At 34.4% G+C, this 27336-nt stretch overlaps 1 protein-coding gene across 1 annotated transcript; it reads left to right on the plus strand.

Annotated features, from left to right (window-relative positions):
* Positions 1-27336, plus strand: LOC140431621 (beta-alanine transporter-like). The gene is made up of 3 exons (XM_072519515.1): positions 1-348; positions 13098-13276; positions 27127-27336. The coding sequence occupies exons 1-3, from the start codon at positions 261-263 to the stop codon at positions 27334-27336; spliced, it is 477 nt and encodes a 158-aa protein (XP_072375616.1). The 5' UTR covers positions 1-260.

A 27336-nucleotide genomic window follows, 5' to 3' on the forward strand; every position in this document is an offset into this window, starting at 1 on the left:
TCCTTTTTATTGGAATATTTGTTAGAGCAATTTACTTTCGTACTTCTTATGTTGCACAGTAAAATATTCGTTGTCACGATCATTCAAAGCAGTAATTTCATGAAATAGACTGTAGCATTTTTATTTAAAAAATTATAATCTAATTTATATTAGGAAGTTTTCTGATAATATATCGTTTTATTTTAGGTGGAGATGAATATTTGAACTTTTTTCTTGCTGGAGCCGTAGAACTTCCAACTTATTTATTCTTATGGCCTGCGATGGAAAGGCTTGGTCGAAGATGGACACTATGTATTAGCATGATTATTGGAGGAACGTCCTGTTTAGCAACCTTTCTGGTACAAAATGGTAAATAACTTATGAAGATTAAAGTTAAATGCAATTTGTTCCTAGTTTAGTTGTAACTTCCTAAATTAGCTGTAACTTGTTTGCTAGAAACTTATTATAAGTTCAGAATTATACAGGGCCTCCAAAAACTCTACTTACAAACAAAAACGGGAGATTCCTCAGATAATTTTAAGGCAATTTAACCCAATTCACCTAGTTCGAAAATGCTTGCTAAGGGAGCTAGAGCTCTTTGAAGATGGTGCCTTGTAATTAGTTTTTTTAATACCTTCAGGAACGCTACTAATCTACTTAATCAGAAGACTTCAAAGAAAACTGAAACAAGAAATTAATGCAAACCTAGAATCTATACCGGAATCAATTGATGGTGATGTAGAACAACAGTGGCAATTCTTTAAAAATGCAATTATCGAACCAAGTCGCAGAGAACTCACAACAACCAGATGCAAGAAAGGAGATTGGATGACAGAAGAAATCTTGGAAATGATGGAGGACAAAGGAAGGCAAAAGATTATTAACATAACTCAGTATCAACAGCTGCATAATCAAATAAGAAGAAAAATAAGAGAAGCTAAAGAGACTTATTTCGCTGGAAAATGCCAAGAAAAATAAGACTTACAAAACAGATATGATAACTTCAACCTCCATAAGAAAGTTAAAGAATTAGCTGGTGTAGCAAAACAAAAAAACCTCGAGCATACTAACGGACAAACAAGGAAACATTTTAGTGGACACAGAACAAAAATTAGGAAGATGGAAAGAATATATAGAGGAATTATTCCATGACCAGAGACAGGAAAATACATATGAAGATAATCAGAGTAAAGACGAGGGACCCGAAATAACAAAGTCAGTATGCATAATCCCCATATTTTTATCTGTTTTCATGTCTGAGTCCCCTCTTATTGGAAAAATCATATGTATGGTCTTAAGTCTCTTCTCTATGTGAACAAGATAATACAGAAATCTTGCAACTGTATAGTTTTTATTTTGGCCCCCACAAGAATCTGCAAATATAAACAACTCTTCAACCGAAGGATCAAGGAAATTATGAACGAAATGGTGAAGGAGAGAAGACACATCGTCTGCACCTTTTTCTCTATTGTCTGTGGGTATGTATAAAAAATACTTTTATTGGAGGCTAGTACGTGTATGTTGAACGTAAATACAGATAATTGTCTTTTGTAATAGACATCATTTGTTGAAATGTTAGGCACTGGCAAGTTTTTTGATAGTCAATGTAAATGCATTCGATTTTTTCATTGGTTTTGCATAACTTTTCATTTGCCGTTTTTTCTTATAAAAAGCTTCTGCATTCATTTTATGAAGTTGGCTTGCAGTGTAAAGGTTTTTTATCTGTTTTTCCAGAACAAGAATTGATTCGCTTGCAGTAAGAGGGGGCAAGTTAGCTTTTTCTCTCCCGAGTGATTTTAGTTTTGCAACGTATTCATCACACGTACTGCAACTATCTGTTCGGGGGTACCCGAATGAAATATTGAACTTATTCGTAAATAAAGTTTTGTAAGATTCGTAAGAAATGGGGGCCTCTTTGTACATTTCCATGTACATCTGCCACTTTTTTTAACGTTTAATTCCTCAGATAGGTACACTTTAGAAGAATCCTTGAAGCAATAATCGGATTCTCTTCCTTTAAAGAAGGACATGTGTTCCATCACAGCAGCAGTAACAGCCTCCGATAGCTTATGAGGGCGACTAGAGTGTTTACCTCTCTTGTTTGTAGGTGCTTCTTCAGTGAATTTCAAAGATCGTTGCAATTACTCTAACTTCTTTCTTTCGATTCCATAAATAGACAGAGAAGCTTTAGCGCAGATAGGTACGTCAGTAGTAACTTCGTCGGCATTTTTAAATCGAACTCTGTAAACATATGTTGAATCATGTAATTTTTCTGGGTCGGTCAAATCTTTTCTTGGTCTCCGTTGTTTAATTTGTAAAACTGTAATAAGACAACATAGGTATAAATTCTGTGCATCCTCTGAGTTAAGTAAATTAAAACTACGTATTATTGACTGTCTAGCGTCAGGTGATACAATTTCAAAGCAACGATATCTTTTGCCCTGTTACGTGACTCTGTAGTCGTATCCTTTTACGAACCTCATTCACCCGCCCAGTTTCTTTCCGTTTTTTATCTTTTCTTGTTTATGGTTCTCTAAACCATCACTACTACTGTCTATAAAGTCACTGGCAAAAACTTTACTCATTTTTTTAATCAATAATTTAACGATATTATAGACTGAAATAAATTTCACACTGCTACGATGAATTCTTTAGTGCAACTAACAGCTCAAGAAAAGACAAGTTGTAGTCACAGTGGCGCCACACGAAAGTGACAATGCGCTTTCATTCCTAGAACGCATGGACTATGCGCCTGTATCCCCAGACTACCAAATATTTACTTGCGACTTTCTACTGAGCTAACGCTTATATTCCCTGACGGAAGGTATTGATTTGAGCCTTTATAGTACTCCTAACATATAGCAATAAAATCTCGATTTTCGTAAAAGTTGACATTGCGCCTTTATTCCCTGCACCCTTCATATGTCACCTGCACCCTGCAATAAAATTGTCACATGAGCCAACGATGTTTCCTTCAGTATTAATATACTTGATTTATAATAAGCGTTTGTTGAAACATGTAGCTTTTAAACTATAAGCTATTTAACAATAACTAGATATATGTACTTAATACGCGAGAGTCTAAAACTTTTAAACCAGAAATGCGTCGAGCCCTTTGATCGAATATTAAATTGACACTGACTAATATGCGAGAGTTGAAAACTCTAACCAAGACGCGACCAGCTAAGCTGGGATATAATGTTATACTGTAAAATTATCACTGCCTTACCTACCAGGGATCAGGGGAAATTTCTTCAAAATTTTTATTAGGTAGCTTGTCCAATATCAAATCTTTAGAATTCATATCCGAAATTGGACAGTATAATTTTATCACCCAGTATACCGAATGAGTCTATTTGTTATTAAATACACACACGTAGTTAATTAGGTTACATACACATTTGGTCAATTATCAATAATATAATTTGGACATCAGTCAAAAGTGCTGACAAAGTTAAACAATTTACATAAATTAAATACACATGTCACGCGAGGTCCGCGAAAATATTGACCCAATTAAAGTTTATATGAAACTAATATCTCTTGCCTAGAGAAGCATTCAATCAATATTCACTCAACGAACTTGATAGTCTTCAACGATCAACTTCATCAGTCTCTACTCAAAGTAATCCCGGGTCAACACCCATAGTGTACGTCTCAACAATAAACTCTGCTACTATTATTTGGTGTTTCCATTACAACTGAACGAACATCTTCACTGAGCCAACGAAGGGGAATTTGTTCATGGTCCTATCGAGAAACAGAATACTTCAAGGAAGTTTGAGAGAGCCTATACAGTCCACGCCAGCAACACCCTCAGTAGCAGAGAGAGACCACTAGACCCGGGAGAACGAGAGCAGTACTAGAGCCGAGAGCAGTATCAAAGCCGAGATCCATACTAGAGCCGAGAGTAGTACCAAAGCCGAGAGCCACACTAGAGCCGAGAGCAGTACCAAAGCCGAGAGCCACACTAGAGCCGAGAGCAGTACCAAAGCCGAGAGCCACACTAGAGCCGAGAACAGTACCAAAGCCGAGAGCCATACTAGAGCCGAGAGCAGTACCAAAGCCGAGAGCCATACTAGAGCCGAGAGCAGTACCAAAGCCGAGAGCCATACTAGAGCCGAGAGCAGTACCAAAGCCGAGAGCCATACTAGAGCCGAGAGCAGTACCAAAGCCGAGAGCCATACTAGTGCCGAGAGCAGTACCAAAGCCGAGAGCCATACTAGAGCCGCAGAGCAGCCAAAGGACAGGACCGATTGCAGAACCCACCAGAAGCGAGGGATCCTCAACGTCTAAGAACACAAAAAACCGTAAGTTTTTGAATAATTACAAAATCTTCCAACTTTTACAATCTTACAATTTAACAAGTTTTTTTTTTTATTACAATTTAACAATTTAGAACAACAATCTCCACTCTATCAATCGTATAATAATGTACTTTAGAATGTATACCATTTAAATAATACAGAGAATTGATAAAACAAAAAATAAACGTCATTCACAACTATAATTTACTAAACAGTAATTTTGTATGACAATTTAAAAAAAGAAACGTTCATACATATAGCTTGCTTTTAATTTCAATTAAATACTTTATTTTGAAAAATTAAAATAATTACGTAGCAAATAATTTCATTTATTTTGATATATATCATTGTGAGAGAGTGTCGTTTACATCTTGACCTACCTCAGTACAAAGAATAGCACAGCAGGCAAGGTCAAACTCATATTTCGCTAAATTGCACATTCCGATAGAAAAGAAAGTGTTATAGTACAGGTATACTTATTTAATAAATAACGTACATTTCGTATTGTCTAATATATTTACCGCTAAATGTAAAAATTTATAAAAATAATCATGGAAAGTATATACGTTAAGCAAGCGGAAATAGGAACAGAAATAACGAAACTCGTTTCAAATACAAAAAAGGATTCCCAATCTCGGAAAAATCAACAATACATCCGGGATAGACAGGAAAAATTAGAAGAATATTGAACACAATTTTTAAATAACCACGAAAAGCTGCTAGAAGGGGGTATAACGAAAGAAAAATATTTTGAAACAAAATACTATGATCAGGTATTTAAGATATACATTGAGGGGAAAACCCTGTTGGAAGAATATGGAAGGGTGCTGAAAAGAGGAAAAGCACCGAAAGTAAAGGAGATACAGATAAGAAAACAAAAAATCGAGGAATTATTACGGCCAGAAAATGAACAAGACTTGCAGGAGGATGAAGAATTGCAGTCAGAGTTAAGAGAATACATGGAAAAGGTGAATACACTAATGATTGAAGCAGCAGTAAATGAGGAACTAGACGCTACAGATAATGGAGAAGTAAAGAGAATAAATCATCTAAAGAGGAAAGTCAGGGAAGTTTTAAAGAAAATAAGGCCAGGAATGCAACGGCCAGAAAGCACACAGAGGAGGGACGGTGTGACATTGCCGCAGGTAAAAATCCCTGTGTATGAAGGCAGATATGAAACGTGGAGAACTTTTCACGAACTGTTTACTAAAGTAATACATGAAAACGACCAGTTATCAAACGCAGAAAAAATGCAGTACCTAAAAGCTCAAGTAAGAGGGGAAGCCAACAGAATGATACAACACTTAAACATATCCGAGGCCAACTACGAAGTGGCCTGGAACATGCTAAAAGATAGGTATGAGAACCCAAGGATGATATTGTTTAAATTAATAGACAGGATGCTACTAGCGCGGGAAGTAAAGGAATCTTCTGCTAGAGCATTGAAATCACTACATGACACCTTCCACGAAAGTCTGGAAGCCATAGGAGGGTTAGGAACAGACACGGAAGCGTGGAGCCCATTGATAGCCCGAATTATCATAACGAAATGGGACAATGAAACTTAGAGGCTGTACGAAAACCACATTGGAGACAGTAGAAAGATACCGACGTATAAATCGACACAAACATTCTTACAGCGAAGATTTCAGACACTGGAACTGCTGGAGTCAGAAAAAAGACAAGAGAAGCAAGGAGGATCTCTTAGAAAACCAAGAACACATTGCGTGATATGCAACGGAGATCACGGAGTACCTAACTGCAGAGAATTTCAGGAACTCAATGTAAGAGACCGGAACAGGATGATAAAAGAAAAAGGATTGTGTACAAACTGCCTAGCACATAAAAAAGAAAAACAATGTTATTCACAATATAGGTGCAGACACTGTGGCGGAGACCACCACCATATGTTGCATTATGAAAAAGGAAACACAAGCAACAAAAGAAACTCCAATGGAACAAAAGGAGAACAAACACAAGAAAGAAATGGAAGAGATTCAAACAATAGAAGAAACGGGTACCAAGCTGATAGGTACAGAGAAGGAAATAATAATCCATACAACGCCAGAGAACAAAATAACGGAAGGCGAGAAAATACACAAGATACCAATGGGCATAGGAATAGCAACGACCAACAAAGAGGGCAGAATTCAGTAAACTGTGCAAGCTATAAGGAAGGTGAAGCATTACTAGCGACAGCTGTGGTACGCATAAGAGATGCGAAAGGAGATTCACACATAATGAGAGCACTAATCGACCAAGGGTCACAATGCGCATTTATAACGGAACAAGCTGCGACGACGCTAGGAACAACAAGGAAGCCCATACAGGCGACCATATCCGGGATAGGCTCGTCAGGAGAAAAAACAGCCAACTGGAGTATGAAACTTATAATCGAAACTCATTACGAAAGTGACTTCGAGATGGAAATAGAAGCACTAGTACTACCGAAGATAACAAGGAATTTACCGGAACAGGATATAATTCTACCGGACTATAACGAGAAAAATGCAATACTGGCAGATCCAAGATATTACAAGGTAGGGAAGATAGACTTACTACTAGGAGTAAAAGAATACAGTTACATATTGACAGAAGGGATGCACAGAATAAGTAATGGACTCCTGAGTCAAAACACCAAACTAGGATGGATAGTTTCGGGAATAGCACGAGAAAGGGAGAATATAAAAGCAGAAGTATGCTGTATGATATCAAGACAAGAAATGGACGTACAAATAAAGAACTTCTGGGAATAAGAAGAAGTAAATCAGGACACAAGTTCCTCAGTGGAAGAACAAGAATGTGAAGAACTGTATCGACAGACTGTAAAAAGGAATGAAGAAGGGAGATACGAAGTAAAAATTCCGTTTAGGGAAGACGTCGCAAAGTTAGGAGAATCTAAACAGCAAGCATTCGCCAGATTGATGCAACTAGAAAGGAAGTTTGCAAAAGACAAACAGTTAGAAGCGAATTACAGACAATTCATGGAAGATTATGAAAACTAAGGTCATATGGTAATAGCAGAAAACCAGGGAGATGGGTACTACTTACCTCATCATCCAGTGAGAAAAGAGGATAGTACTACAACGAAAATAAGAGCCGTGTTTGATGCATCAAGCAAAAGCTCATCGGCAGTAAGCCTGAATGATATTATGCACACAGGGCCGAAATTACAACAAGATTTGACAAATATACTATTACGATGGAGATCCAATAAGGTAGCATACTCAGCGGATCTGGAAAAAATGTTTAGACAAATCAGAATGGCAGAAGAAGACCAAAAATATCAAAAAATTTTGTGGAGAAAGGACACAAAGGACCACATACAAGAGTATAACTTAACGACGGTGATATACGGCACGGCCGCAGCACCCTTTTTAGCGTTAAGAACAATACAACAATTACAAGAAGACGAAGGGGCGAGGTTCCCGTTGGCATCGAAAATTGTAAAAGAAAACATGTATGTAGACGATATACTAGGAGGAGCCTGAGACAGTGCAGGAAGCAGAAACAGCCCAAAAGGAATTAATACAACTGTTCAGAAAAGGAGGTTTCATTCTTAGAAAATGGTTGAGCAACGAAGAAAAAATAATGGAGAATGTACCGGAGGATATGAGGAACGTAGACTCCAAGGCATTCAAACAAGAAGAAGTACGGAAAACGTTAGGAATACACTGGTCACCTAAAGAGGATATAATCACATTCAAAATAAGGATAACGACGGCAAAGAAAATAATGAAAAGACACGTACTGTCAGAAGTAGCAAAACTATACGACCCACTGGGATGGATAGCACCTGTAGTAATTCAGGCGAAAATGTTCATACAGGAATTATGGGAGCAAAAGACCAGTTGGGATAAAGAATTAACTAGCAACCAACAAAGCAGGTGGAATACATACCAGGCGCAATTAGTAAATCTGGAGAAAATAACATTGCCCAGGTGGAACAACTTAAGCAAGATAAACAGAGTAGAACTACATGGATTTGCAGATGTGTCTATTAAAGGATATGGAGCGGTAATCTACTCAAGGGTATTAGGCCCAGAAATTAGAACGAATCTAATGATAGCAAAATCGAAAGTCGCACCATTGAAAGGAAAAACGACGTTACCGAGGCTCGAGCTGTGTGCCGCGGTACTACTAGCAAATTTAATGAAGAAAACCCTACAAGCATTGAACAGGGAAAACATTGAGGTATATGCATGGTCGGACTCAACGATAACCCTGGCTTGGATAAGGGGATCATTAAAAAGGTGGAAAATGTTCGTCGCCAACAGAGTAGAGGAAATAAGACGCGTTATAGGACCGAAAAATTGGCATAAGGTAGATACAAAGGAAAATCCAGCGGACATCCTCTCACGTGGAAGTACCGTATCAGAATTATTAGAAGTAGAGCTATGGTGGAAGGGACCAACTTGGCTGACTAGTAACAAAACTTTAACGCAGGAATCAGAAGAAATACCAGAGACAAATGAGGAGGAAGTCAAAACGAAAATAACGGTGCACACGACAACGATAAAGGAGGACATATGCGAGAGATTCTCAAATTTAGACAGAATGAGAAGAGTACTTTCATATTGTAGGAGATTTGCAGACAAATGCAGAAAAAAGAAGGACAATGGACAAAGTCAGCTTACAGTCCAAGAATTAGAGAAAACGCTATTTAAGGTGATAAAGCGCACACACAGCACGCCTACTTCAAACAAGAAATAAATAAGCTGAAGAAGAAACAGCAATTAGACAAGAAAAATAAATTAGCGTCATTGGTACCATTCCTGGATAGACAAGGAATTCTAAGAGTCACCGGAAGACTGAGACACACGAATCTAAAGTACGGAGAAAAACATCCGATAATTTTGCCAAAGGATAGTGCATTAACAAAGTTACTTATAACAGATAGTCACACAAGAAATCTACATAGCTGATTACAACAAACACTACAGTTCATAAAAAGGAAATACTGGATAATCAACGGCAGAAGAACCGTGAAAGATCATCTAGCAAAATGTTTAAGGTGCAGGAGGTATAAAAGCCAAGCAGCACAACAATTAATGGGAGATCTACCAAAAGACAGAGTGAACCCGAGTCATCCCTTTACTAACACAGGAATAGATTATGCCGGGCCAATAAAAATAAGTACCACGAGAGGCAGAGGACAGAGGAGCTATAAGGGCTACATCTCAGTATTTGTGTGTCTGTCAACGAAGGCAGTACACCTTGAGGTAGTAAGCGATATGTCTACGGATGCATTCATCGCAGCGTTCAAGAGATTTACGGCACGCAGAGGACAGTGCAACAACGTATACAGCGATAACGGAACCACATTCGTAGGAACAGCAAATTTGTTGAAAAAAGAAAATCAAAAAATAGATGACGAGATAAAACAAGGATTACTGGCATTAGGTACCCAGTGGCATGTCATACCTGCATATGCACCACATTTCGGAGGATTATGGGAGAGCGCAGTGCGAATAATAAAATATCACTTGAAAAGAATCATCGGGGAAACAGTTCTAACATATGAAGAATTGAGTACGGTGCTGGCACAAATAGAAGCATGTATGAACTCGAGACCATTATGTGGGTCATCAGAAGACCCTTAAGGGAAAATAGCCCTGACACCAGCTCACTTCCTTATAGGGAGAGAAATTATATCACCAAATCGGGAAGAAGAGCTTACGACTTATTTGAAGATGCCGACGAGGTGGAGATTATTGGAGAAAATAAAAAGAGACTTCTGGAAAATTTGGAAACAGGAATACCTGCACCAATTACAACAGAGAAATAGATGACATAAGGCGCACCCTAACATAAAAGAAGAAACAATAGTTATAACTAAAGAAGAGGATACACCTCCAGGCAGATGACCATTAGCTAGGGTAACAGAAACACACCCTGGAGCGGAGGGATTAACCAGAGTAGTAACAGTGAGAAAGGCAAACGGGAAACTGACTAAAAGACCCATACATAAGCTAATACGACTGGAAGAAGAGAAACAGGAAAAGCCGAAGAAGGCAGCAGCACTAAGATGGAAGAAAATACTAGTAGCTATAATGTTTTTAACGATGTTAAAACCCATAAAGAGAGAACCGTATAAAATATATAATCCGGTACCAGGATTTTTCACAGAAGACGTTGGAGAGGTCGTCATAGACCGGGGAACATTTCGAATAAAGGTGTTACTCGAAAAAGGAAGAATTCGAACAGAGCACCAACTAATAGGAAATATGATACAAGGCGTACGAGAACTGTGTCATGAGATAAAAATCGTGAATTGTAAGGATATAATAGAGAAGTTAGAGGAAGGACAAAGAAAGGCGGAGTTAGTAAGCGAGGGGTTGACAGTAGAAATAAAAGGAAGGGAAAGAAGAGGAATATTAGGAACAATATTAACCTCAGTATTTGGAGTCAATGACGAAGCCTACAGTAACATTGAAGCATTAGATAATAACCAAAAGGAGCTAATAAAGGGATCACAGCACCAGGCGAAGATAATGTTAGAAATAATAACATCAATCAATCGCACAGAGAACAGGATAAACGAGCAAATGAACAAGTTTAACAAAGCACTAATCACAGGTCTACAAGAAATATCTAAAGGACTCAACGAAGTAGAAGACAAAGCACAAAAACTAGAAACCGAATATAGCACGTTACGAATACAAACGATAGCATTACAAGTTATGGACTTCATAAACGAATATACTCAATTTTACGAGGAAATATTAAACCTTCACTATAACCACGGACACTTCATTGATATAGGGAAACCGGGTGAAATAACCAAATTAATAGGGAAAGCAGGGCAGATACTGCCTCAAGGGGTCGAAATACGACGACAACCCATTATAGAAACAAAAGTCAGTCATGACGACAGATATATAACAGTCATCGGCTACTTCATAGTGACAGGGAAAAATAAGTACAGCATGCTCAAAGTCACGGCCATACCACTTAACGTTGAGGGGTCGGTGTTGCGCACATTTGTCGCCCCAAGGAATCTACTGGTCGTAGATTATAACACACTGCACTACTTCGAATTGACCGCGGAAGATAGAGAAAGGTGCTTACTGTTGACAAAGGCGCAGATAGCGTGCTCACCAACGGCTATAAGAAACATGGATACCCAACCAAACTACATACTTGAAGAAATTTATGAGCGATCTAAGAATAGCACATGTCCAGTGGTAGCCAGGACAATACAGACAGCTCAATGGAGTAAGATGGGTACTCCCAACCTCTGGCTAGTTATCACGCCAGTCACAATACACATATCCATTATTTGCGATGGAAGTCGGAGCAAAAGAGTACTGGAACGAGTCACATTCCTGAAGCTTTCACCCAAATGTATCGCCCAAACGAAAAATATTACATTACTCCCCACTAGCAGTGGGGTGGACAGAGCAGTGACGAGTTACCTGAAGTCGCCAATCACTCCCGTGGCCCAACTGGTGGCGATGACACCCCGCAATTTTAACACGCCTCTAAACACCTACTTTGACATACCAGGAGGAGAGCTACGTCATATGTTACTTGAGGAGGAGAGTCTGGAACAAGAAATGACGCATACGCAGTGGCGATCGATTCACGAATCTAATTGGCATTATTTTGTGGCCACCGGGATCATTACTATAATGGTAATAATTGGGATACTCACGTTATGGAAGTACCGTCCTGTTGCACGACTATGTCGTTCAGGGAATCCACAAACTCAGACTAACGAACAGGAAGTGCCTGTATTAGTAAGTAATCGGCACAACAATGTACCGTCGACTTCCCAAGTTGACATCTCACTTTCCATATTTTCATCCAATTGCCCTAATTTTAATCTAGAGATAGAGTCGGACATTGATAGCTAGGGTACGGTTGGAAGATTATTGATTATTCTTAAACTATTTATAATTTATCATGTTTGAATTTTGCTATGTTATGTAATACTTATATGTAAACTTTGAGTATTGACACTTGGGCCAGATTGCCCGATTCCGCAGTATGTCCAATATCAAATCTTTAGAATTCATATCCGAAATTGGACAGTATAATTTTATCACCCAGTAGACCGAATGAGTATATTTGTTATTAAATACACACACGTAGTTAATTAGGTTACATACACATTTGGTCAATTATCAATAATATAATTTGGACATCAGTCAAAAGTGCTGACAAAGTTAAACAATTAAATTAAATACACATGTCACGCGAGGTCCGCGAAAATATTGACCCAATTAAAGTTTATATAAAACTAATATCTCTTGCCTAGAGAAGCATTCAATCAATATTCACTCAACGAACTTGATAGTCTTCAACGATCAATTTCATCAGTCTCTACTCAAAGTAATCCCGGGTCAACACCCATAGTGTACGTCTCAACAATAAACTCTGCTACTATTATTTGGTGTTTCCATTACAACTGAACGAACATCTTCACTGAGCCAACGAAGGGGAGTTGTTCATAGCTTAAACCCTCCTTTTGAATGATTGCTAACCGGGGATTTTCTAGGTACTAATTTTCTATGGTTAAAAACAGCTTTTAAATGCTTTATACCAGCGATTTCTTTGTAATTTGCCTTAAGAATGTAACCTCGGTAGATCCTATAACATTAGAAATTGTTTGCTATACCAGTGGCGTAGCAACACTTGAATAAATTTCTTACAGAAATTTATCCAATTTACTTAGATAGGAAATTTATAGATAGATGCAAAAATAAACAAAATAAGATGTAAGAATATGTTAAATAAATTTTATTCAGCTTATTTACTTTCTCTTTTATATAAAAACTATATAACATTTTCATTATTTTTTTTTAGATTACGTTACTACACTGGCTCTATACTGTGTAGGTAAAATGGGTATATCTTCGTCTTTTGTTGTGCTACCTTTGATGGCGTCCGAACTTTATCCCACCGTAGTAAGGGGATTGGGAATGAGTCTTAGTTCGGTTATAGGGATGTTAGGACCTATATTTATTCCTTTAGTTAACTACCTGGTAAGTAATCCTGTACCTTATATCTGTTTATTTTTATGTTAACGTTAAATGTCATTATAAAATATGCAGATCTACAAAATCTCTTGCAGTAGCTCAACAAGGATTCTTAAAGTTAGTACCGTATTAATGTTTAATGTTTTATTCATACACTTGTCCAATGGATGCCTGTTAATGAAAAAAATGCTTAGTGATTGTTGAATATTTTAGTTTCATCGTCTATTAGTTATTCTTGCTTCTATTTTCATGCTGTAATTATGAAGTTTTATAGCACTATAGTATTTGTCACCCCACCCTTCAAACCACTAGCAAGAAGAAGCGGAGACACAGGCTCATTTCATTATAGCTGAACCTTGTCAGCAACAGAGTGAGCCAAAAGCAGATGTAAGAATGAACGCCAGTCCTTTCCAATCGACTACCTCTCGGCTAGGAATGTTTTATTTTCGAATCGGAAAATAAATAAAATAAGCCTTAAGGTTAACGAAACATATACTGACTCTTCATATAAACAAAAACATAACTAAGTGAAAAGAATCAAGGAATCGGTAAGTCCAAAAAAATAAACTAATTCCCAGCGAATAAATGCACCCCTTTTGTGCATTTGTCAATTGTAAATTCCTTATAATAAAAATATAAATTTAACAAGCTATATATGTTAATATCAGGATATAAAGTTGTTTGTTATATAATGTTATTCTCAGAAGCATCAATAAAATAAGAAAGAGGGTTTTCTGTTTGGCTACCTTATTTTTCTTAATGTGCATACTATCATTAGCCTTATATTCCTCTTTAAGTTCGTTAGCCTTATATTCCTCTTTTAGTTAAAATCAATGCACTCGCACGAAAAAATCCACCGACATCAAATGTTAGGAAAACCACTTCGCAAACTATAAGAGTTCTAGCATCTACAAAGAACTGCAAAGAAATGTACCGCACTTAGAGCTAAGCAAACCTTGCAAGCCACTCACTCAGTCTCTACACAACCTGTACAAACTGGCATCAGCTATGCCCGAGTCACTAGTAACAATAATGTTTACGAAGAGTACCAATATGATCCAAACAAAAACCAAAAATGACGTAAAGGAACTAAAAGGCATGTTAAAAATACTACTGAAAAAATGGGAACTATGCTAAACCTACTTAAAACTGTTATCCCAAACTGCCCAAATCTCAAAATTAATAAGTTCATGAAAATAGTCATTTGGAACGTCAACAGGCTAGCACAACGTGTCCATAAGGTCAAAGCTTTTATACCAAATCACAATATTGACATAATGTTAATTAATATCTTAAACTCATTTTACAAATCGATGTTACATCAAAATTACAAACTACTTCATATATAATACAAAGCATCTAGATGGCACATTCAGGAACTTTAATTATAATTAGGTCATCGATAAGGCATAGCATTAGCATAGGTTATGTGCTAATAGGTTTCTTGCTGAAGGCAATTACAATGCTAAACACACTGGGGATCTAGAATAATAAATCCGAATGGCAGACAGCTGTAGATGACAATGAATGGTAATAATCTTAGATAAATATCAACAGGTGAACCTACATACTAGCCAACCGATCCCAAAAATTCTCCAGACTTGGTCAATTTTGGTGCCACTAAGAAAATTCCACCCGAACTTCGAACAGTACAATCTTTCAGAAGGAAACTAAGTTCCTGTAGCTGTATACCATGTATCACAAAAAATTATTTAAAAATTCCGTTCCAATATAATTTAAAGAACTCAACTTCCTACAAATATCTGCTTTCCATTTTTTCATTGTTGTAAAAACATAAAGGGCCTTTTGTAAAAATCTTTAAATCACCACCACTGAATTTAGATATTTGTATAGTTGGTTGCCTATCAGTACCGCCAAAAAAATTTTTTCCAAACTTTAGTACACCTACATTATTAAGCAATTTTTTAAATTTCCCAACGTAAATTTAGGATACATTCATAATTCAAACTACCATATATTAATGGTTGCTACTGTTATTTTTATTGTAATTTTAACTTATTCAATTTTAAATATTGCTGGCTACTGTCATATTTAGATAAATACCTCAAGTTACATTGACTGCTTTGTTCCGACTTCCGTCCCAACATGTAATTATTGTGATTTTAATCAGTTGCTATCAACAAGTCCTCGGTGACACTTTGTCTCACGACTAGCAACCTCCAGTGGAGTCATACGTTGCCATGGTATCAATTCCTGTTGTAACCTAAACGTCCTAGTATATAACATCAAATAATGTAACTAAAATTCAATTTAACAACATTTATCGGGTTTTCACCCAAGTATTTAGTCTCTCAAAACATATACATCCAGTAAGTGTTAACCACATTTTTGTATTAACCTCGGTCAACATTTTAAATTTCATGTTTTCTTTAATTAAAGTGGTTATATACTTGTAGAATAACACTAATGATGAAATATTAATTCCGAAAACGTTCTGTGATGTAGCCCGTTAAGGTGTTTTAATATATACCTTTTATAAAGGAATTTTTAAATATAATCTTGTCTTGAATTGTCATCCGACCACTCTCCTGTCTAACCTAATATTTTTTTAATAATTTGTCATTCTGCCAACACACGATATTCTTAATTTTCGATTATAACACTCTATCCTGAAACGCTTAATATTTTTTCCATGTTTCTACTTAAGAGTCTCCTTCTGTAGGTGGTACTATCTACAGTTTTGGGTAAAAGGAGCTTCATGATACAGTTATTAAACAATGCTTTTATGCTGAACTGTATGTAAATTTCCAAAAAGTAGGAGGCCATTTTATAAGCTTCTTTATAAGGCCAACTTTCTTCTTCTTCTTTAAGTGCCGTCTCCCGATCGGAGGTTGGATATCATCATCACTATCTTTACTCTATCTACTGCTGCTCTGAAGAGTTCATTTAAACCAGACCCTTAAATTCTTGAACCATGACACTCTCCTTCTTCCTATACTCCTTCCTCTTCTTATCTTTCCCTGTATTATCAGCCTTAGCAGTTCATATCGCTGTCCCCTCATTACGTGTCCCAGATATTGTAACTTTCTTATTTTTATTGTGTTTATTATTTCGCATTCTTTAACCATTTCTCGCAATACTTCCGTGTTAGTTTTCTTCTGTTTCCTTGCTATTCTAAGCATCCTCCTGTAACACCACATTTCAAAGGACTGTAACTTATTTATGTGTTCTTGCTTTAATGTCCAGCTTTCAAGTCCATATTGCAGTATCGAAAACTGCAACTTGCTTAAAAGGGATTAAAATTTCCAAGCGGCAGAACGTGTTTTGCAGATTGTGAATAACTGTAGTTAAGAATAAAAGGTTGTGTTTGTAATGTCCTGTAATTATAACACCATAATTGCTAGTTCTGTAATAAAAAGCGATATTAATAAATGAACTTGTGTAGTGAAAATTTGTGTAAAATTTTACAAGTACTGTTTGAAGTATAGTTTCAAAGTGTTCAGATATGACCGCAGTTAAAGAAGCAACTTTTTATTAAAGCAACAAAAGAGTGGGAGTTTTACAGAAGCACCTAAAACCTCAACAGGGAGAAAGCCCATTGATATAGACCATTCTGTGAAGCAATTAATTTGAAGAATATTATTTTATTTTACTTTATTTACAGAAATAGATTCCTGCTTTGGACAAAACTTTTAGTAGACAGGAAATGAAGACGAATCTTTCCCAAACATTAAAAGAGATAAATTGTGAAAAACTTTAAGTGAATTAGGAATTAGGATGAATAAATATATCATAAAATATCATAAATATATCTCTAAAATAAATATAAATAACTTTTAAATAACTCAATGGTATAGAACATTACTTTCATCAAACAAACAATCACATTACACCTATCTCTACTTCATTGGATAAAATCTGTCTCCTCAAGAACTTCCCCGTTTACTGTCAAACAATTACAATAGCAGACTTAAGTTCTCTAATCAACAATACAGGATAGTTTGAACCATGTTTTTTTAACCATCAATTAATAGAGTACCGGCATCATTATTTAACTTTGTATCGAGACCTGAAGATGCTTATCATATTGTAGAAAGCGAAACCGGTCGTCTGGATAGTTAAATTAAATTGATTGTGAGTAAGTCTAATTTATTATTTCTTTTACCTTTTAAAATGGACTCACACAAGCAACACATTCATGATTTAACTAATTATAAGTTTATGTAACGCTAGTACCCGAAATATACTTATTATTAAATTGTAAGGAAATGTCTTAAGGCTGTTTAGCAGTTCAAGCCAACTGCGATTTAAAATGGGCGTATCACTTACTTTTCTACACTGCTTACGCGAGACCATCTTTACTCAGTGCCGCCGGCCGACGGGTAGTTTAATGACAACAAATACATTATTCTCCATTCAAATTAGTTTTAACACGAACTAACTGACTGTACGTTCATGAGATTTGACGTCACGAAGGCGATAACGATGAAACTAGGCCCAATGATGAGTAACACGTTTCACTATTAGATTTCAGTATTTTTTTAGCAATTTTCTTTAAAGTTGGAACACGCTTTTCTCGATTATTACTGGACACAGAAAGGTGAAACAAAAATCAACGATTACAGAAAAAAAAACTCTTTCGAGTGATGGGCGTAAAAGGTTTGGTTATAATAGAACGTTAAATAGTATATTCCAATTTTTCAACAGAAGTTTCAAAAAAATAAAAAAGTAAAACCATCAGTTTAAAGGCAACATAATTTCGAATAACGTGTCCAAATTTCGAGACATTTTGTCTGTAAATAACAGAGAAAACACTGTCCCTAGGTTTTGATGCACCGATAAAACAGCCTTAAACCAATAAAATTTTATTATTTTTATACAAATTAATTTGGGTACGTAATATTGACATTTTATCATTTTTAGTTATTGCAGTTATTGCTTAATCCCTTAAGGTTTGCTCATTTACTTTTTATGATGTATTGTATTTGAGGTTTGTCGGAGTGGTCATATAAAATCGAGTAAAAATTCAGATAAGAAGGTATCAATAATATTATTACGTTTTTTTGTATTAAACTTTGCTATAAAATTTGTGCTATTAATCATCATTATCTTTAAATGTACTATAGATCCTCGTGTATCCAACCACTCTATCCCCTGAGGAAATTTTGTGAGGGTATGAACAAAACTTATGAATTGGCATTTTCTGTAGTTTCGTTTTTAGTTTTTGTTTTTGCTTTTATATCTGCAACATATATAAAGACATAATTATAATTAAGATATATACAGAAATCATCTAAAAATGGTTGTGGCTATGAATTCAGTATTTTAGGTTTATCGGTATCCAGATGTTCTTCTTAACTATGGAGTTTATGAATTCTGTCTCAGGGAATGTCTTCTACCTTCACTCGTTTTAATTCCATCGCCGTTTGAATATGTATAACTGTAATTTTAGGAAGCATTAGCGGTTTTTCTAGAATGGCTGTTCTTTTAATCAGAAAAAATATCGATGAGTAGCTTACAATTTTTCAAAAACGCGCCACTTGTTTATAATCAAAATTAAGAGTTCGGACACAATTCTTTTTTTTCTGGAAATTACCATAGTATATTTTAGTAAAATTTTAATCTAAAATATTTAAAAAAAGCGAAGATATTACAAGATAAATGTAAAATTTCGTATTTTCATGAAACTACAAGAGACTAGGTTCCTTGCGAGATCAACCGTGCGCACAATCCGAGGAGACAATCTTCGTCATGATACTCATGTTCAGCGACCCTTAAAGTCCCCGAGTAACGAGTTTGCACTGATTTTGTATCGAATTTTTATAAAACTCCAGAATACGAGGCTTATCCTCTGCACCAGGTGCCTCGGAGACGTACCTCAGAGACCATCGTCGTCATAATACTCGTAAAAAAAAATAGCTGCCAACATTTGTAACAAAATATTTTGCCTACCACATAGGGTATTACTACGGGGTTAAAATTGGGACAGAAGTTACTGGGGTAGAGATGGGACAAGCAAAATAAACGAATCTTATGCGAACGGCACTCAGAGTTTATTTAGAGAGCTGGGGTCGTGGATACGCGTATGAAACAGGGGATGGGATTGGGATATATACATATATATATATATATATATTATATAATATATATATATATATATATATATATATATATATATATATATATATATATATAACGAGTTTATTACAGCTGCCGCCGTTTCTCGCAACCTAGCTTACAACGCTTGCGATCGTTCCAGTCATCTACTTGTAAACCCCTATCTTTCATTGCACCTTTTACTTCTTGTCTCCACGATCTTCTTGGTTTTCCCTTTTTCTGCGGTTGGTGGGGATCCACTATAACATTCTCTTTGGCCCATCGTTGATCAGTCATCCTTTCTACATGGCCATATTATTTCAGCCTTTTGCTTCTATAGTTTCCAGGACGTCCAATGTCTATGCCCAATACGCTCTCTGATTTCAGTATTCCTTACTCTATCTCTTCTAGTGAGTTGGCAACATCTTCTCCAATATTTCATTTCCATTGCTTTTATTTTGGATGCGTCATTTTTATTTATTACCCAAAGCTCTGACCATATGTAGCAATGCTTTCTACTTATCTACTTATGGATACTTTTGTATATCCTAATTTTTGTGTTTCGGGTGATGTGGTTATTCCAAAGTATACTATTCAGTTGACGTATTGCTGAATTTCCTTGACCAATTCTAGTAGCTATTTCTTTTGTATTCCGACCATTGTTTGTAATGTTTACACCGAGATATTTATAGCTATCAGTATTTGGAATTTGTTTGCTTCCTAGTTCTAAGTGCTTTCTTCGCCTCCCACTACTACGTACTCTGTTTTTGATGGATTAATTGATAAGCCCCACTTAGTATATGCTTCATCTATTTTTCGTAACATGTAGTGGATATCATCTTGATCTTCTGCAAGTTATTACTTGGTCATCAGCAAAATGCAAGCTGTACAGTGTATGGTCTCCAATTTTAACACCCATAGGTTCACATTTTCTTTTCCAAATATCCAAAACCCCGTCCAAATAAATCTTTTATATGGTTAAAACTTGAATTCACTTCGATCTTCTTAATCGTACCGGCATCTCCCGTCTCCACTCTCGCCGTGCAACAGCCCAAAATTCTGGTTAAGCCGCTATTTGACCTCGAATATTCCCAGTTTAGAATCTCAAGACTAACGGATACAAATAAGTTCAACCATATTTAACGTCGTAGTTACAAACTGTAAATGAAAGTAGAATTGGGGAATATTTTTACTCGGTCAGGGATGTACTAGAAAATATATTATTTGAATATAAGATAGTGTTTAAGAAATTTTCTGCATGCTACACATTTAACAGCAGATGGTGCCTTTTCGCTGTCGGAGGAATGATCACCTATCTGATCACCCTTGGGATTCCCCGTAGAATCTTTATAGTTCCAAAATGAAATATATTATTTGAATATAAGATAGTTTTAAGAAATTTTCTGCATGCTACACATTTAACAGCAGATGGTGCCTTTTCGCTGTCGAGGAATGATCACCTATCTGATCACCCTTGGGATTCCCCGTAGAATCTTTATAGTTCCAAAATTGTTCCTAATCGGTTAACATTTCTTTATAAAGGTTTTTAGCCACTCTGCTTCTTTTTCATGCGTATTTGTCATTCTACAAAAAGATACAACATATATGTTACATTATGTTAAGAAACAAATAGAGCAGAAGAAAGAGAAGCAAGCAATAACACAAAACAAGATGATACAGAAGAAGAAGAGAAAATATGCAAACTTAAAAACAGCAAAAAAGCAAGAGAAGACGGATTATGTGCAGAATTTATAAAATACGCTGGGGGGGAGGCACTATACAGACTGATTTATGAACTAATAAAGAATATATGAAGCAAAGAAATAATGCCAAAAGAATGTAAGAAGAGAATTATAGTGACAATCTTAAAACAAGGAGACCATAGAATATGCAAAAACTACCTAGCAATTAATTTACTGAATGTAACATATAAAGTAATGACTGGTATAATTAGAGGCAGACTAACAATATATACAAACAAAGCGTGGGGGATGACCAGTACTGTTTTAGAAAAAAAAAGATCCCCGATAGACGCCATACATACGCCAAAACAAGTGATAAAGAAAATATACAGTACCACGGAGAAACACATACACTTTTCCTAGACTTTAAATAGGCTTTTGACAAAATAAATAGAAGAAAAATGATCCAAGAATTACAAGAGAGTAATATACCAAATGAACGTAAACAAGAAAAAGAAGAAACAAATGACAAAACTGACAATAGATGCACACAGTTTCAAAGAGGTTGAAACATTCAAATATTTGGGGTACTAGTCAACAGAAGAAATAAAAGTGTATATATAAAAGAAGAATTCAAGCGGGAAATAATATAGAGATAAGAAGATAAGCCAAGACACAAAAATGAAAATCTATAAAACGATCATAAAACCAATAGTAGTATATGCTGCAGAAAAATTTACATTAACAGCAAGAGAAAACAAGCAATTGAAAGTATTTGAGAGGAAAATTATCAGAAAAAATACTGGGACGAAAGAGGAAAAACAAAGAGGATGCAAGACAATGGATGAATCACGAAATACAAGAATTGAGTGGGTCAAGAGAACAAATACCACCAGCACCAGGTAATAGAACCAGAGGCAGACCTAAACTGGTCCAAATAATTGGAAGAAAGACTTAAGAAGTATATATATATATATATATATATATATATATATATATATATAGGGTAAGTCACCACTAACGAGACGGAAGATTACAGCAAAACGGTAAAAGATTAAAAAAAAGTTTAAATTTATAGTTTGAAGGTTAATAAGAGATACATTTTAAATTTATTTCAAATATTAAGGGCGTCCCAATAAAGTGCGACGTATCAAAGTTATATTTTTTCTTGTGGGACACCCTATATTTTATTGCATTTTCTAATTGTCGGCAAAAATGAGGTATAGTTTCATAAGATCTCCCTATACCTATAATATTCTTAAAATGTAAAGCTTTAAACGAAGACTCATTCCTAACTTATTTAAGAAATTCTAATAAAATTTATTATACCTCTAAATAGTTGGATATTGGTTGAATGTATTCCATGAATAAATATTAACATTTATTTACAGGGTGTTCAAAATTTGCAGATTTTTGATTGGATTATTCAATGTGTAATATAAGGCTTATTTTAAATGGAACACCCTGTATATTAATGAATTATTATATTCAAAAAAATTTTCCACTTTCGAATGGTATATGGATGTCCTATAACTAGGCGTAATTTAAAATTTTCTTTTCGATTTCAAAATATTTTAGTTGTTGCTCTCGATTTTTAAACCCATCATTTTGACATATTTGTTATAAATGAAACCAATGTAGTTGTAAACAAATGTGTATACTTTATACTTTTACTTGCTAATACACAACGAATCAGAAAGAATTTTAATAAAACAAATAATACAAAATGAACATAAATAATACAAAATAAACCACAACTTACTACATTATAAGCAAAAAAATGTTTAAAGAAGACTCATTCTCCACTTATTTAAGCAATTATAACAAATTTTTTCTTACAGCGAAATATGGGTAATGGTTAAATTTATTCTATTATTCATTATTAATCATTTCTTTATAGGGTGTTACAACTTAGTTTCAATTTTGGATTATTCAATATCTAATATGAGGCTTATTTTAAATGGAACACCATGGATATTAATTAATCGTAATACTAAAAAAAGTTTCCTCTTTTGAATGGTATAAAGATGTCCTATACTGAAGTCTCATATTTTTTGCGTAATTTACAATTATTTAAACTCTTTATCGGTATATTGAATTTTAAAACCAAAATTAATCATGAAATACATTCGACCAATTAGATGTATGAGTAATTTTATTAGAATTGCTTAAATTAATTACGAATGAGTTCTCGTTTTAAAGTTTTACATTTAAGAAAATTCACATAGCTCAGAACACTATGTACATAGGTATAGGATAGTCTTATGAAACTATACCTTATTTTTGCGGACAATTAGAAAATCTAATAAAATACAGGGTGTTCCATAAGAAAAAATATAACTTTGAAACGCCGCGCTTTATTGTGACACCCTGTATATTTCAGAAAATTTTTAAAATGTAGCCTTTATCAACCTACATAATTTTAAATCTTTTACCGTGTCGCTCTAATCTTCCGTCTCGTTAGTGGTGACTCTATATATATATATATATATATATATATATATATATATATATATATATATATATATATATATATATATATATATATATATATATATATATATATATATATATATATATAAATATATACGTTCTGTGTTATCATCAGTAAAATAAAACATAACCCTGTTATAAATAAAATAAAACTGTTAACCCGACCTGAATCTATAAAAATAACTAAAAGTTGTTATTTTATTCAAATATTATGCAAATATGTAAATTTTTAAGAAAATGCATCAGAAAGAAGAATTGCATAACAAAAAAAACACTTGACATATGTCAAAATATTTAATATTTTTTCAAGATTAAGTATATGATTATATTATTTTTCTTCCAATTAGAAAGATAACATGGAAAGTTGTAACTGTAAAAGGTATGAAGAAGTGGTAAACAACACAAAAATACTTGCCCCAGGTGCTAATTATGAACAAAAATTGCAGATACCCCAATTAGATTATAAGATAAAGTGGGTAAATCGAATGGTATTCTTAGATCCACGATTAAAAATTCCAATTTTAAAGTTTATCGAAGAGCCAAAAAAGGATGATACTGACGATCCCAGTTGGATGCCACATTCAGATCTTGTTTCACTTAAATACATCAATCAATATGAAAACGGTTCACTTTTAAAGAAACCTTATTAAAAATAGCTGAAAACTCGTAGGAGTAAAAATTTTTAGTATTTTTTGTTGTGTCATACTTTTTATTATGATTCTAATAAACAATGTCTGGTAGATTAAATACTTTATCCATATATATAGTTTGTTTCACGAAAAATGGTTGAGTGCTTAATGGTTACCTGAGTTCATCCTATTGTGTATACAAGAGTCTCTCAATAAACTACCGAAGTACACAGGGCACTTCAGAAAGTTTGTTATTTAATATATTTCATTGGTAGCTGTGTAATACACGATTATAAAAATTTATTAAAATTATTTCATATGGTATTTTCAGGTTGCTCAAGTGAATATACTTGATAATTGAACAATTTTTAACATGAAGAAAGTAGTTTGAAAATGTACAGTAATAATAGTTCAATTTACAGTATATACATACAAACGAATACATAATGTCCAAAAAAAAGATGAATTGAAAAAAAAATATATAGAAAAATATATACAAGTTAATATTTACAAAAAAAAATACCCAAAATAACCAAAATATATTTATGAATTCCTAAATACCTAATTCTGTTTGGCTGTCGCTATCCTCTTCAAGATTAATAACAATTGGTTTAATTATGTGATTCAAACTAACATATAAATGTTCTACGTTCATTACATGGCGTACTGAATTTTTCCAACTTTCTGGGGAGATATCATCAACACATTTCCTTATTAATTCGACTACACTACCATTTAAAGTCGGAAAAACATTTTGTGACCTAACATTTGACTTTAGTTGGTGCCACATATGCTTTATGGGATTAAATAACCAATAGTAGGGCGGAAGCCGTAACACTGTATGTCCCATGTCCTCGGCCAATGCGTCACAAACATATACTTTTTTAATAGAAAATGATTTTAACACTTCTAACAGTTCATTTTTTAAATAACTTTCTTCAAAATATATATCGTTTTCTAACAGGTAGTTTTGAATTTCAATTTTCGTGTTATTTGCACTTGGAGACTTATGTAATTGACGACTGTGGTAACTTGCATTGTCCATTACTATCACATTATTTTGAGGAAGGTTAGGTATAAGACAATTCTTAAACCATTGCTCAAAAAGCTCTGCCGTTGTATCCTCATGGTAGTCCAAGCAGGAGTCTTTAATGTTCTTTGCAGAAAGCCATGAGGCATTTGGGATCCAACCATTTTCTGATCCTGCATGTAAAATTGTTATTCTTTTCCCTTTGTTTGATGGAGATTTTATTTGACATCTGTTGGAAGAATCGGACCATCCTTTGGATGGTGTTTTATGAGTGTCAAACCATGTCTCGTCCAGATAAATTATTGGTCGATCTTCTGTACGGTACTTTCTTATGCAAGTTATATATTCAGTACGCCACTTCGATGGGACTCCATAAGCACTTGCCTTTTGTCAATTGTACTATATCTGAAGCCCATTTTAGACAAAATTCTCCAAAGACTAATGCGGCTACAGTTTATTTGTGTGTCATCATTAGTAAGCCGTTGTTTTAAAGCATCTAATGTAGGTATCCGTTGCTCTTCGTACATTGTGTAAATTTTTTGTCTTATTAAGTCCTTATCACTTTCGTCAATACATTTGGTAGAACCGGCATCCTTACGCTTCCTTCTTGACTTAATGGGATTTGATATAATTCTTTTCACTGTGGTTAGAGGTATTTTCGTTAAATCAGATATTTCACTGGCAGCAGTATTAGCAGTAAGTCCTCTTGTAAGTAAAGAACTATATATTGTTTTTACGATTTCTCTAGTGCCAGCAGATAAATGCTTTTTCTTTGCTGGAACACTGGAAGAAGCACCATCAATGTTTTTCCACGGACGCCACATAATGCTGTTTTATAGGTATAAATAGGTATAACACTGGTAACACTTGTAACACTTTCAACTAAATGAAACAAAATGTATATTTAAAAATTTCCCATCGGTTTTATATACTTTTACAAATTATACAGAATAGAGGGAACGTGTATAATTATTCCAGGAAATACTTAACGATCAACAAATTAATTGTGGTCATTAAAAGATGAACCGTTGATAGTGAAACTCACTGTTAAAATGTTTACAACTTTATGAAATAAAATGTATTCTAATCGTTTTTATAATTTTATACGATTTTTTAATCGTTTTTATATTACCAGGAATTAATTATACAAATAAAACACTCAACAGTAGCTTCAATTTTACCTGAATACTTACCTGCTCAACTAATGTTGACTAAGCTGGGGGTACTTGCGGTCGGGTTTTATTGCAATCATTAAGCATTCAACCATTTTTCGTGAAATAAACTATACCAATATTTTATTGTAGTTAATATAGTGGATTTTTGGTAAAATGTATAGCAAATAAATTACAAAAACTAGTCAACAAAACATTTAGCATATTTTAAGCTCAATTTGTCCACAAACGAGTTGAAGTTAGTAGATGAGTTTAAGAGATTACAAAATTCTTGAAAAACGATACAAACTGTGGTATGTATGGAAAGTAACATAAGGAAGTTGATATAACTGATAAAAAAGAATTTAATTTATATATATATATATATATATATATATATATATATATATATATATATATATTTATATATCTTTTTACCTTTTTACCATATTGGTAATTGGTAAATAGTTGCCAATTCCCTAATTCCCTAGTTCCAAGTAACTTTAACATCTCAACTTATAAGAACAGTAACAGAAATTTAAACATGTACACTTAGTTACACTGATGATGGAATATAGATTCCGAAAACGTTTTGTAATTGTGATATAGCCCGTCTGGGTATTTTATTATATACATTTTATAATGGATTTTAAATAAAACATTTTTGTGATACATGGTATACAACCAGCTACAGGAACTTAGTTTCCTAGTGGCTTTTAGCAAAAGTTATTATCGATTTGTTGAATTTAATTATTTATTTATTTATATATAAAGTTTAGTACTAAGTTTATTACACTTCTTAATAAATTTTTAGGGTTCCGATATTCTTATATTGCCTTTAATAATAATGGGGACCATGTTAATAATGGGAGGAACTTCTTCTTTACTCTTACCGGAAACTCTTAACCAGCATCTTCCCCAAACGCTTCAAGATGCGGAAACTACTCCATTGGATTGTTTTGCTTTTTGTAACATACCACAAAAATCTGAAAAACATGTATCTGTATTTGAAAGTAAAATGTAA

This window comes from Diabrotica undecimpunctata, unplaced genomic scaffold (genome assembly GCF_040954645.1).
Source record: "Diabrotica undecimpunctata isolate CICGRU unplaced genomic scaffold, icDiaUnde3 ctg00001531.1, whole genome shotgun sequence".
In the NCBI taxonomy this organism is placed as follows: domain Eukaryota; kingdom Metazoa; phylum Arthropoda; class Insecta; order Coleoptera; family Chrysomelidae; genus Diabrotica; species Diabrotica undecimpunctata.